Raw genomic sequence first — 14,811 nt, forward strand, 5'->3', positions numbered from 1 at the left:
CTCCCTGCGTCACCCGTCTGTCCCTACTGCCAAGGACAAGATACAAGAGGAGTCTAAGAGACATTTCGCTCAGTCAGAATGCCCATATTGATTGGCTGAGCTGCATCACGTGATGTGATTCACTACCCTCTGCTGTTAAGTTTCGTTTCACGATGGTCACGTGCTCGCCCACTGACCAATCACAGCACACTCTGCACCTCGCGGCAGAGCTGCACATGGAAACTGAGCTGCACTTAATGCTGACATCATTAAAATGTCATTTAAATGTCTGCTCTGTTAAGCACTTTGTGATATTATGTCTGTGAAAAGCGCAATATAAATAAAATTCATTCATTGTAGGCCGGCGAGCAGGCGCTGACACTCAAAGAATACGCCCAACATGTCAAACTAAAGATCTGATTGGTTGAACACTGACAATCAACAATATCGTCCCCATTCACTTAACCTGCACAGGGATGCACTCCTGAGTGTGCAGGCCTGGGGCATCTCTTCTAACCTAGAGACACAGAGGTGAAATCTGATTGGATAAAAGCTCTACTTAAAACAAGCTGCACTGGAAGCAGAGCAACTGGGACGTTTTTTTTATAAATGAGTATTTTAGAAAAATTAATTATAGAATAGATATAACATCGTGATTCTGTTTAGGCCAGCAGAGAAGGCCTTGCAGGCCCACCACTGCTGTACGGTTACAAGGACCTGTACCGACCTACCTGTGCACATGGTCCTCCAGGACGACCCTGCGTTTCATGTTGTAGTTTAGTGGTTAAGTATTTTATTAAGACCGATCGTGTAGTGCTAGCGACACTAATAAGATAGCATTTCCTAGAATTTCCGGCTCCTGGACATCAAAATCGGTAGGTTTGAATGAGTCGTTTCATGCTAAATCTGTTTGGTTAAATGTTACTGAAGGACGTGTGTAATTTTTAGCATGTTAGTTAGCCTGTGCTAGTCCCTCTCACCTAAGTTGGGGCTAGTTTGAGCATGTGCGATAGTCTTGTCTCCATGTACCCCACATTAAACGCGGGTTCATTTTGCAGGGTTGCAGAACAGCTAAAACAGCTTAGATATAAAGTAATGATATCAAATATGTTGATTTCGAGCATAGTAGAAATGGTTGAATGAAATACGAGTGTGTGAATATAGATTTTATTTTCTTGATGTCATTTTGTATATATTTAAATACATATTAGCAGCATTCGGTCAGTCCTCGCCTAAAGATCAAGACGAAAAGAAACATGGTTATAAATTCAGAACAGTTCACTGTGCCGAGATGTCAGCTCTGATACCTGGTTATATTTCGTACTCACAGGTTTTTGGTCCAATGGTCTGTGTTAACAGACGTCCTACTGGAAACCTGCAAGGTTAAATTAATAACCATGTTTTAGTCATCCTCCAGTTTTATTTATGCAGAAAAAAAAGTGTAGCTATATAAAGTTACCTTCACAGATGACACCAGCATCCTCAGAATGACCACAGTTGTGGGTTCCTAATCCTCTGTGTGTACAGTCTGTTAGTGATGACTCAATTCCTGAACACTGAAGGTCATCCAGCCAGATTGGTCCACTTCCTTGTCCAAAATGTGCACTTCTTGGTGCTGACAGAGCCCTGCCACAGCCCAGCTGTTGACACACCACCTGAGCGGCATTCAAATCCCAACTGTCGTCACACACCGTCCCCCAATTCTCGTTGTGGAAGATCTCCACTCTGCCAGAGCAGCTGCTGTCAGAGTTGACTAGTCTCACTGTGGTCATATCTAGTTGAAGTGAAAGCAAAATATCTGTCAACATATGGCAGCAGTATTGAGCAAAAGCCCCATCTCGTCAATGCAACTGAACATGATTTAATCATTTAGCTTCTTTATTATTTTTATGAACTCTTCCATATCATACTCTCCCGTCACACATGATTCTTCTGAGGTAAAGATGAGAAATTAACTTTAAAATGTGGGGTTCTATGATCGGCAATATTTCAAACAATGGATGTAACTCAAGGGTTAAAGTAAAAGAGTTTGCGATAAAAAGAATGAAACAAAACTTAGCATAATTATATAAACATTGACAGATGGAACTGGGTACATTGGGAGTGTATTCACAGGTTATTGGTCAGGATGATAGAGATATCTAGAGAGTGCTGCGAGGATGACATATTTTTGTAGGCCAACCCGGAAGTTAGCCTCTTACTGATTCCCTGGAGAAAAAGCCAATGTGATTTTGGATTATTGCAGGAAATCAGCTCTGTGGCTAAACTAGTTTATGACACCAACGGTCTTCCCAAATGAACACTACTTTTATCATTATCCAAATCATAGATGCAATCGGCAGAAGCAAAGACATAACGTCAATTCAATTTTATAAACAAACTACACCACTGTCTCATGACTTCATGCCGCCACCACCGGTAAGCTAAAGGCAGACTATAGTTCAGCATGATGATGAATGGTCCAATTTAGGCACTTGTTAGATACCATCTTTTTTAAGAAACGTAAACGCTTCAAATTTCACAAGTGGGATATTTACTGACGTATTTTATGTCAGACCAAAATGCTAAAATCTCTTTACCTCGTGTTAACCACAGACCTTATTTAGGCATCTTACCAAAAACCCAGTCAAAAATAACATTGATTTCCGAGTGTAAAAATTCAACTCACAGCTGGGTTTTAGGCAGTGGTGGGCCGTCAACCCCGGCAAGGCTTTCTCTGCTTGCCTAGACAGAATCCCAAAGTTATAGGTATTTTATAATTAAATTAGTTTTCATAAATACACTACATGTATTCTAAATATTTTTTATCCCCCACTAGCTTATTACTTAGCTACCATCTTCCTCAGTTGCGCCGCTTCCAGCGCAACTTGTTTTAAGTAGAGCTTTTATCCAATCAGATTTCGCCCCATGTCGTCGCCAAGTAAAATAATCTGCCCGGACACCTTCAGAATTACAACTCAATCCCTTTGCAGTTCAGGTAAATGGGGACGATATTGATTGTCATAGTCGTCAACGAATCAGATTTTTAGTTTGACATGTTGGGCGTATTCTTTGACGTGCCAGAGCCTTCTAGCTGGCCTACCAAAGTAAGTCTTCATTAACGTGCAGCTTGATTGGTCAGTGGGCTAGCATGAATGTTGTGAAGCTAGCAGAACTTTGCAGCAGTAAGAGTTCACGTTTAAAGATATGCAAGACGTTTGTACGAGACATTACATTTTTAGCGTTTTGGAATGTTTGGCGGTGACAATCCAGTATACGCTAATTTCAGTAGCGTTACTACGGTTTTAATTTTTTTTAACGTTATCGTTTTTATGAAATGGTTAATTTTGTGCCCTCTGATGTGAATAATATTTGAATGGTCCGTGCCCTCGAGTGTGGGACAGAATGAGTGTTTTAGCAACATCATTTTGCTAGAATGTGCAGAGGCCTGTTGAATCATGTTATTTGAGTTTTATGTTATTATACCTGCTTTGTTGTCAAATAAATACAGGTATATACGACTGGTTCTTCAGAGTTCGTTCTCGTCATTTTCTTAATTACATTGGTTTTGACTATATGCATTGCCCATTAATGACGAAGCATCCCGTCGTGAGGCGTAATAGTGAGGTTATTACGAGGTGGTTCAACTGTAGTAGGACAGCGCCGATGGCCCAAGTATAAAATACATGGCCTGCCACTGGTTTTAGGACCATTTCCAACAGCACTTTATTGTAACTATATTACTGCGTCGTTTTTGAAATTGAATTAAAGTAATGTATTTTCTAAATTCTCCAGTTATATTTGTTCAGAAGAAAAAGAAATGTGGAGATATAAAAAGTTACCTCCACAGATGACACCAGCATCCTTAGAATGACTACAGTTGTGGGTTCCTAATCCACTGAGTGTACAGTCTTTTAGTGATGACTCAGTTCCTGAACACTGAAGGTCATCCAGCCAGATTGTTCCACTTCCTTGTCCAAAATGTGCACTTCTTGGTGCCGACAGAGCCCTGCCACAGCCCAGCTGTTGACACACCACCTGAGCGTCAGTCACATCCCAAACGTCATCACACACCGTCCCCCAACTGCCGTTGTGGAAGATCTCCACTCTGCCAGAACAGCTGCTGTTAGAGTTGACCAGTCTCACTGTGGGCATATCTGGTTGAAGCAAAAGCAAAATATCAGTCAACCTTTATGGCATCTGTAGGTTGCAAATTACAGCAATATTGAGCAAAGGGGCCAACTCTTCAATGCAACTTTAATTGATCATTTAGCTTTATTATCATCAACTCTTCCATATTATACTCTCCCTTCACACATTATGCTTCTGATGAAACGATGATAAATTATCTGGAAAATATGGGGTTCTATGATATGCAATAGATATAAATTAGGGGTGAAAGTAATAAGAGATTAAAAGATAAAATGTATCAAAACCAGGTATAAACTGTGACAGATGGAGCTGGTTACATTGAGAGTTGCTGAGGCAAATTTGTAATTTTGGGCTATACAAAAATAAATTGAAATGAAATGATACAGGTTATTGTTCAGGATGAGATAGCTAGATAGCTGCGGGGATGACATTTTTGTTGGCCGACCCGGAAGTTAGCCTCTCACTGGTTCCCTCGACAAAAGGAGTCAAAATACAGGTTCAGCACAGCGGTGAGAGACGCGAAACAGTACTCTGAGAAACTGCAACACCAGCTCTCAATAAGTGACTCCGCTTCTGTCTGAAGAGGTCCGAGACATGAACTACAAGCCTAAAGGCCACCCACTCAATGAATGACCTACGCCTGGCAAACAAGCGCCACTGGACAATGGGACAGTCCTGATACCATCCTCCAGCTACAGACCGCCAGGTCCCCCTCCCCCAGCTCAGCAGGGGTCCATGCCTCTGTACCACCCACCCATCCACTCCCCCAACCACCAGTGATGACTTTTCCAGAGAGACTCAATGAGGCTGTTTAAAAGTCAGAACCCCCGCAAAGCAGCCAGCCTCTCCCTCCACCCTAAAGCATTGTGCTGATCAGCAGTCTCCGGTATTCACAGACATCTTCAATTGCGCCACCATCATCCCCGTCCCCCAAAAACACGAAGGTTCACAGGACTAAATGACTACAGGCCTGTCGCCCTGACCTCTGTGGTCATGAAGTCTTTTAAGCGCCTTGTGTAAATAGAAATATATATTTATAAATGATGCCTTGATTATTGCACTGTGGTCATTGTTATGCACTATTCACCAAGTCAAATTCCTTGTATGTGTAACATACTTGGCAATAATGGTTCTGATTATGAAAAAGCCAATGGGATTTGAGATTATTACAGGAAATAAAGTCTGAGGCTAAACCAGTTTATGATACAAACATGTTTTGTTTATTAAGTTCATCTTCCCAAATCAACACTACTTCATTTAAATCATAGATGCAACCCGCAGAAGTAAAAAAGTCACGTCACGACGAAACAAACTACACGACTGTCTCATGACTTCACGCCACCACCACTGAGCTAAAGATTATAGTTCAGCACGATGATGTTCAGTAGCCTCATTTAGGCACTTGTTAGCAACCAACATTTTTCAGAAGCTTAAAATTTCACAAGTGGGATATTTACTGACATATTTTCTGTCAGTAAATATTTCAGGAGTCTTACCAAAAACCTTGTCAAAATTGCTATTGACTTCCACGAGTGTAAAAATTCAACTCACAGCTGCATTTTAGGGCCATTTCCAGCAGCACTTCATTGTAACTATATTATTGTATCGTTTGTGAAATTTAATGGAATTAATGTTTTTTCAAAATTATATTTGTGCAGAAAAAAAAGCATGTGTAGATGTACAACGTTACCTTCACAGATGACACCAGCATCCTCAGAATGACGACAATTGTGGGTTCCTAATCCTCTGTGTGTACAGTCTGTTAGTGATGACTCAGTTCCTGAACACTGAAGGTCATCCAGCCAGATTGGTCCACTTCCTTGTCCAAAATGTGCACTTCCTGGTGCTGACAGAGCCCTGCCACAGCCCAGCTGTTGACACACCACCTGAGCATCATTCCAATCCCAACTGTCGTCACACACCGTCCCCCAATTGCCGTTGTGGAAGACCTCCACTCTGCCAGAGCAGCTGCTGTCAGAGTTGACCAGTCTCACTGCGGTCATATCTGATTGAAGTGAAAGCAAAATATCAGTCAACCCACATGGCAACTGCTTGCAAATTACAGCAATATTGAGCAAACGCCACATCTCTTAAATGTAACTGAACTTAATTTAATCATTTAGCTTTATTATTATTATGAACTCTTACATATCATACTGTCCCTTCACACATGATTCTTCTGAGGTAAAGATGAGAAATTATCTGGAAAATGTGGGGTTCTATGATGTGCAATATTTCATACAATGGATGTAACGCGAGGGTTAAAGTGAAAGAGTTTGATATAAACAAACTACCACTGTCTTTACGCCACCACCACTACGCTAAAGGCAGACTATAGTTTAGCATGTTGATGTTCATTCGTCTCATTTAGGCACTTGTTAGCAACAATCATTTTTCAGAAACTTAAAACCTTCAAATTTCACAAGTGAGTTATTCACAGACATATTTTATGTCATAGAACAAGACGCCATTTTGACACAGGTGACAATAAAGTTAATTGTGGGCCCAGTCCATTTGTCACAGTCATTCCAGTGAGCCAGCATCCACAATACCAGGGCCATGGCCCACCTAAATGAAACGGGGCCGTAATCAATGTTAGCAATTGTACCTGGGTTTACCCTGCAATGATATGTTAAAATGGCTGCTGTGAGAAGAGCGCATCATTGCTAACTTTTTCTGCCTGCTCTTTGGTGCTGGGCAGGTAGTGTACAGTGGGTTGATCAGAACTTTGCCACTGAAAACTAATTCTCTGTGGTTTCCATACTCTCTGCAACTCCCTTCACATTACAAGAAATTATTTGATCCATTGTGAATATGAAACATCAATTAGTGCAGCTTCATGTAAAGAAGAATTTAAGCTTAAACCTGATGATACATCAATTACTTTACCTGTCCATCCTGTTAATGTCTGAATTAACAGGAGCAACAGCATTCCACGAGTCCCCCTCATCACGGGCCACATACAGGAGATAGGACCCACACTTGCTGAATCGGACAAAAGAGGCACTTTGCCAAACTGCATCAAAGCCGACTCTTCTGGCTTGCTAAATGATTGACTCCAGTCCTAACGCAGGGTACATCCCAAGTCTCTTTATATGCACTTTTCGCAGCAGCCAATCTGGCGCATAATTGCAGGGTAAACACAGGTGTGATTGATCAAACTGATGAAGGTCCCATTCTATTTAGTTTCAAATTCATTCCAGTGAGCCAGCATGCACAATACCAGGGCCCCAGCCACCTAAATGTAACAGAGCCATTTATTTTAATCACACCTGTGTTCACTCTGCAATTATATGTCAAAATGGCGGGGGTGATAAGGGTCTATTTCATCCATGGGTACATCCCACAGCTCTTAATCGCATCCCCGTTTCCCTCACTTGTGTCCTTTGAAACCATGCAAGGAGAGCGGAAACGAGGAAATATGTTTTAAGATACATGAAACTTCCTTTCCTCAGTTGCATCACGTGAAGCGACGTCTGTTTCTGATGACGGCTCTGATCACAGTCGGCCTTAACAGCTGGAGAGACTTTTGAGAAGTTTGTGTCTGTGCTAGTATTATTAGTTACTATTATTAAGTACAGTGATGATTACTGTGTGTCTTTAATAGTTATTCGTATTATTAGTTGTTATTATTAAGTACAGTGATCATGTGCACAGACACAAACTTCTCAAAAGTCTCTCCAGCTGTTAAAGCCGACTGACAACATATCAGTAATTTACTCCAGCATGCACAGATGGATCTAAAGATCCTAATACAGGTAGAACTGGTTTGGCGGTCACCATACCAACCTTGCAATATGAAGTCAAAGGGAGAACATCAGATCATCTGTCTGTTTATACAGTTGAGACGTTGGTCATTTTAACAGCACTGCAGTGGGTAGAGGAGGTTCGGATCGAAAAGGTCATTGTCTGTTCAGATTTCTGTTCAGTATTATCCTCATTACAATCATTCACCTCCCATAGCAGGCAGGATTTAATTTATGAAAAATACGAAACACTGTTCTGACTTAAGAATATGGGTATTTTTGTATAATTTATGTGGGTACCAGCACATAGAGGGGTAAAAGGAAACGAAAGAGCAGATAAATTAACAAAAACAAGACAGACATTTTACTCAGCAAAGCAGAAGCTAAATCAACAATCAAAAGAAACATTAGTAAGGAATGGCAGCACAGTTGGGATGTAGGCAGGGGCGGAATGGGGGGAAAAAGTGGCCCGGGAGTTACTGTCAGACCGGCCCACTCAATACACGGCGCGCTGCCCACTCAATGCACGGTTTTTGCAGCAGCTCACTCTTTTCTGCAACACCGTCTATGATTTTCTCACTGTCCAGCATCTGCAAAACATCTGTCTGAGTAGCCATCAACATAAAAGCCTCCAGGTGCTGTTGAGAGAGCGAGCTCCTGAGCCTGTTTTTGATATATTTCAGCGTCGAAAAGCTTCGCTCGCATGCTACCTGTGTGACAGAGAGGATAATCAGGAACCTGTATGCAAGGCCTATGATGTGGTATGCATCTGTCAGGAGGTTGTACTGCTTCAGAACTCGGTAGCAACAGATTGGACAGTCCTTGCAAGATGAGCACTTTTTGTAAACCATCTCTGCCTCATCTTCAGCCTCATCTTCAGCATCCTCCGGCCCGGGTTCTGTTGTCTTGGTTGTGTACTCCTCAAATACTGATGCCTTCAGCCTATCCCACTGTCGTGCCAGACGTTTGAGCTCGCTTTGTAACTCGCATAGTCAAATCAACGTAATTAACACAATGACAGCCACAAAGTCATAAGAACCAGTCACATATATTCATATGACAACAAAGCACATCAATCCAGCAGACCTGCAGCGGATCCACGCATTCCACCACACAAGAGCACGAGCCATCAAATATTATTCATAAAAACGTTACTGCAGATGTAAAAAAACAAACGCAGTTTGTCACTTACCAAATTCTTTGTTGACAAAGAATTTAATCCCAGTACATCGTTTCAGTTCCAGTAAGAAGTCCTTCTCGATTCATGGACGCCGTGACAGTCGAGCCGCCCCTGTATTTCGCCGGTCTATGGCGGCCATTCGCACCTCCGCGGCCCCGCCCCGACCGTCGCCCGGCACGAGCGCACGGCGCAGACCGCGGTTATGGAGAAAAGTTTTTAAAAGCACCGTAGTGTCCAGCCGTGCTATGGCGTCCTCGGATCGCAAGGAGTAGTATAATGTCAGTTTATACTGTTGATGCAGTTTTCACTGATTATTGACTTTCGGTATTAGAGTCAATTGAACGTGTTCTGTGAAGCATATAATATAGTCGGGGCCGGCGATGTCAGAGACCGGCCCAAACCCCGTCGGCCTACCGGGGATTCCCCCGGTATCCCCGATGGCCAGTCCGCCCCTGGATGTAGGAGAAACAGGAAGACATCTTTATGCTGTTCAGAGAGAAGTTGGCAAAGGGAGGCCATCCAGAAGAAGCACCACAGAAGAATACATATTAACGAGACTGATGATTGGGCACACAAGGCTGAACAAAACAATGCAACTAATAAATAAACACCGAACAGGACTATGTGAGCACTGCCAGATACCAGAATCTGTAGACCACATCATTTGTCATTGCCAGAAATTCACACTTGAGCGAGACAGGTTGAAGAGGAAGCTGGGAGTTGAGGAACTAAACCTAAAAGATGCATTAACCTTGTGGGCAGGAAATGTTTTTTAAGGGGATAGGTTACTCTTGTCCACACTCCAATACAGTAGGTGGCGGGAATGCACCTTTCACTGGATGCCATTGTTAGGTTCATGAACCTCTCGCAACTGTGGGGGAGACCGCATGTGATCCAGCCTCTGCCAAAAAGTCAGCCGGTCTCAATTGTAATCAAAAGTATTTAATACTACAGAAGCTAAAACAATTGCAAAGTGAAGTACATTATTTAGGGAAAATATAGAAATATGATCCGCGCGGAAAAGCATTCACCCGCGCCTCACCCTGAAAGCGTAACGACCCACAAGATGAAACGGGAGCAAAGAGAAAGAATTCTTCCTCTGCCTTTCTTTTCATAGTTCGAAAAACCCTCCAATAATGCCTGTCTTAGTTTCTATTGGCTAAATCCAGCTGGCTCCTCCTTCTCGCGTCAGCCAGCCGGAGGACCCTCGCGCGGGTGTGATGCCTCGTTCCTGTAAATGCTTGTCTGGAAATCCCTGTCTGACCCTTGGCTATTCTTCACAGTTTTATACGTTCAATGACTGTCTTTTATGGCTTAACACTTCTATGGTAAACATACTATATAAAGATAAGGATTTGCAACTTTTGGCAAAAACTTCACAAGTTTTCCAAGCATAATTGGTACGTCCCAAGTACTTGCTAACATTTTACTAGCCACCTCTAAAGGTGCTACAAATTCAACTAAGAAACACTTCGAACAATAAATCTTAAAACACCCCTCTAATTATGAATCCTAAAACACTTCTAATTATAAATTCTTAAAGCACACTTCTAAACCTAAATTTCCTACACAATCCTCCATAAAACTTAAAAGAAGAAGAAGAACGGGGATGCGATTAAGGGCTTTGGGATATAGGCCAAATCCCAATGTCCCCCCTAAACCCTCAAACCCTGAACCCTCAAGAACTTACTGACGTCACCTGGAAAGTGGTTGAGTGTGAGAGACTGTGAGGGCTTGAAATGGTGTAAATAGGAATGGGACAACACTTTGCTTCAACATATCACGTTACCATGACGACAAAAAATATGATGTATAATTGTGTGTATTATTTTATACTTTGTACTCCCTGATTTGAAAGTCTTTCAGACTCTTTCCTCACAAGTGAGAGGTCATTTTATATAAGCATTTACTCATTTAGTCAAAACAGCTTCAATGACAAAATCAAATATTTGATGAAGAAATAAATAAATATTCTCTGATTTCATGTTTATTTTTTGTTCCATCTTTAACCCTTGATGTTTGAGTAAATTGAATATGACAGGCTGAACACACGTGAGCCGTCCTTGTTTTCTCTTCTTATTTTTTTTACGTCTCCATGCGTCCACTGGTTACCCCGTGTTTAATGTCACATTGCAATGATTTGTGGGTAATTCACTGAGGCTAAGTCAGCATACCATGCTGACTTACGGAAAGGGTTCATAAAGGGCTCAAGATGTCTGCAAGAGAGCCCTCAAACAGTTGACGATTTGACAGTGGGACATCCCTAAACCCTCACGGACTTCACGGGAGCGCGCCTCAAAGTCCGTGAGTCCGTAAGGGGGGACATTGGGATTTGGCCATACCTATGGGGTACTTCTCAAGTCTCTTAATTGTCATTTCCTCGCTCCTCGATCCTCGCTTGAACCGGAAGTTGTTTCTGCGCTGCGATATTGACGGCCGTCCCAAAGCTCTAATGTAGCTTGAGGAGCGAGGATCGAGGATGGAGGGACCTTGGAGGAGCCATGAGCGAGGAACCACGAGAACAGACTTCCAGGAAGTCTTTTAACAGTCGACACGCCCCCTCATTGTTCATCAGTTATGTGATTGGACGCTGCAGCCGATCGGACTGACTGACTGAGTTTAACACCAGAGTGAAGACAGATCACAGAATAAACTCAAGCTTTATATTTGATTTGTTCTCTGGTTCAACATCTGATTTAAATAAATGTTCATTGTAGTCTGAACAACAAAAGAACCACAAACAACTTTCTTAATTTATTAGAAAGATTTGTGTTTTCATGATCTGATATTTCCCTCAATAACCTTTATTATGGAAACAATTAAAGTCAGAGAGAGCTGGAGAGATGAAACACTTTTTACATCATTCCTGAGTGTTTGACTAGTTTTATAATTTAAGAGAAACAATAATCATATTCTGGGTTATTTAATGATGACGCCACAGTCACAATTTCAAAATGTACAGATGCAAATAATTCATAAATAGGACGATCGCATTCCGCCGTAGAAATCGATCCTGCGCTTATAAACAGAACACAGGACACAGTTTGTTAACAGACTACAGAGAGAAAACACCTCTACACTGATGATAACTGTGTGTCTTTATTAGTTATTAGTATTATTAAGTACAGTGATCACGTGAACAGACACAAACTTCTCGAAAGTCTCTCCAGCTGTTAAAGCCGACTGACAGCTGATCCAGCTGTGATCATCAGCCACCGTCATCAGAAACAGACGTCGCTTCACGTGACGCAACTGAGGAAAGGACGTCTCATGTATTTTAAAACATATTTCCTCGTTCCTCTCTCCTTGCATAGTTTCCTCCATGCATCCCTGGTGGGAGGGACTAAGACGCAAGGAAAGGACGCAAGTGAGGGAAACGGGGATGCAATTAAGAGACTTGAGAAGTACCCATGGATGCAATAGACCAGGGGTCACCAACCTTTTTTAAACTGAGAGCTACTGCAAGGGTACCGAGTAGTACGAAGGGCTACTTATTTGATACAAACTTCCTGAATAACAAAGTTGCACAGATCACCTTAATAACAATAATATATGTTAAGAGACTGTTTGATCACATGTCAGTTAATAATGATTTCCACAACAATGATGGTATAGCTACACATACATATTTAAACATGCAACTTTTATTTCTGTTAATCTGTTTCAACATTTGTAAGTCAGAGGTATCACATCTCTGATATGTTTGTATCATCACATGATTAAAGTCGGTTACTTTTGCACATGGCGCCTGCTGGTGAATGATCCAGTGGTAATGTAGAAATTGTGCGAAGTCTGGGTCACCTTTGCATTGCGCAATGAAGCCTGCATGCCGGCCCGTCATCGCGGGAGCCCCGTCTGTAATCACCGACACCAGCTTTTCCAACGGTACCCTTTTCTCCACGAAGAAACTAGTAAACAGTCTCGTCTATAGCCGAGCGGGGGATCCAATCCTCCGAGGCGTGCGAGCGTCTTCAGGCGCCCGTGTTCAAACCTCTGGTCTGGGCCTTTTCGGTCGGATTGCGTGGAGGACAATGGTTCTCGGCTGGTCTGTCTGTGGGACCCACCATCACTCCTTAATGACAAATCACGGCCCAAAGAAATCGTCTTATGACTCTACGACCTTGATGAGAGAGTGTGTAAATAAAATATATTCATTCACTGTTAAATAATATGCGCTATACTTGTAAAGCTTATATTGTGGAGTTGTGAGGTCACTGTAAGTAGGTCAAAAACGCAGAATGGGGCATTCCGTCACCCGTTCGTACGATAGAAACAGATACAGTGGCCCTGAAAGTAACGCTTGCTTAAACCACCAGATTAGGGCAGAAACTGCCATCTTAGAGTAGGAGAAGAGCTCTTTTTATCTATTCACACAGAGACTTCGAAATAGTTTAGAACTGCACCCTTTTTCTGCACCTTAAGTGTTAACAATATGCTGGACATCAACATTTCACACACACTGACGTTCCAGAGAAGGCGGGTTCCGGACATGAGCCATTGTGGGTGACGTTGCCCAGTGCTCCATCAGGCCATTTGAATGCTAAAAACAAATCCGCCTCTGCTTTGATTTTGACCAATGGCTCCACAAGGAGAACCAGAATGGACACGCCTGCTTACTCTGTATAAGCGCTCTTAGGTTTCACTTTTGCCTTTTGGTCCGTGCACGTTTAACTGCTGGACATAATACTTCTGTCACAAATAAATGTTATTGCTTGAATTGAGCTAAACGCCTCGATCTCAGTCTGTTCACTCGATCTTCATTCATAACAAGTGCAGTCGCTTTGCTGCTTGCTCTTGCCTCTGCTTGCATTTTCTTGTTTCAATTTGCCAGATATATCACATATATCTTGCCAGATATATCACATATATCACTCTTCAACGTTTGAGTGAAGACAAATCCAGAAAGTCGTTGAGCTATTTGGATTGTTGGCTCATGCTAACTAGCAGCTAAGTTAAAGCTAAGTAGCAGCAAGATGCCTCCCTTCTCCATGGATGACTACTACAAACTCCTACAGAAGATTGCAGTCTTGGAAACAAAAATCTACCGACTAGAAGTAAACGCGGAAGTAAATGGACTGTGTGAGAATGATACCACTCTACCATGGACTCAAAACACTGGACAAATGCAAGCTAAGACACTGCTAACTAGCATAACCAGGCCTACCAAGAAACAGGAGGAGAGAGCAGATAATGAATCTTATGCGACTGACTGGCCTGCACTAGCACACGGGCAGAACTCCTCCTCAACCCCTGCACCCAGACGGACAAAGCCAAGGACAACTAAGGAAAGTAAAACCTGCAAAATACCGCCACAACAACCAAGCCTATAACTTCAAAACAGATTTGCTCCATTGTCGCAGGATCATAAATCTCCATCTGATGACCTGGATAAGCAGCCATCTACTCAAAGCAGGGTAAGAACTGAGAGTAAATGTGAGAAAAGGCCGCAGGCAAAGCTAGTGACTGGGCCTGAGACTCTGATTGTTGGTGACTATGCTGTAAAAGATGTCAGAAAACTGTGCAGCAAGAACACCAAAATACTCTGCTTTCCGAAAGATATGGTCTCTGACATGAGACAAATTCCTGGACATCGTGGCTGACTATCCCACAGCTAAAAACATCGACTATCCCACAGCTAAAAACATCATCGTGCATACAGGAAGCTGTGATATTGTGAAACAACAGTCTGAAGTTCTGAAGCGAGACTTTATTGATCTGTTAAACACAGTCAGCTCTGTCAAGGCTGAGGTGTTTATCAGTGGCCCTCTTCCACCA

At 42.3% G+C, this 14,811-nt stretch overlaps 1 protein-coding gene across 1 annotated transcript in view; it reads right to left on the reverse strand.

The window, feature by feature from the left end:
* Window positions 1-14,811, reverse strand: part of LOC306797391 (scavenger receptor cysteine-rich domain-containing protein DMBT1-like) — a gene marked incomplete at both ends in the record, with an annotated part of 34,834 nt that overhangs the window by 14,777 nt on the left and 5,246 nt on the right. The window contains 3 exons of the mRNA XM_079296735.1: window positions 1,586-1,753; window positions 3,948-4,115; window positions 5,801-6,115. Of these exons, the coding sequence (XP_079152861.1) occupies window positions 1,586-1,753; window positions 3,948-4,115; window positions 5,801-6,115 (651 nt within the window). The remainder of the gene's footprint in view (window positions 1-1,585; window positions 1,754-3,947; window positions 4,116-5,800; window positions 6,116-14,811) is intronic.

The sequence above is a fragment of the Melanostigma gelatinosum genome (genome assembly GCF_949748355.1).
Source record: "Melanostigma gelatinosum genome assembly, chromosome: 3".
NCBI classification, from domain to species: domain Eukaryota; kingdom Metazoa; phylum Chordata; class Actinopteri; order Perciformes; family Zoarcidae; genus Melanostigma; species Melanostigma gelatinosum.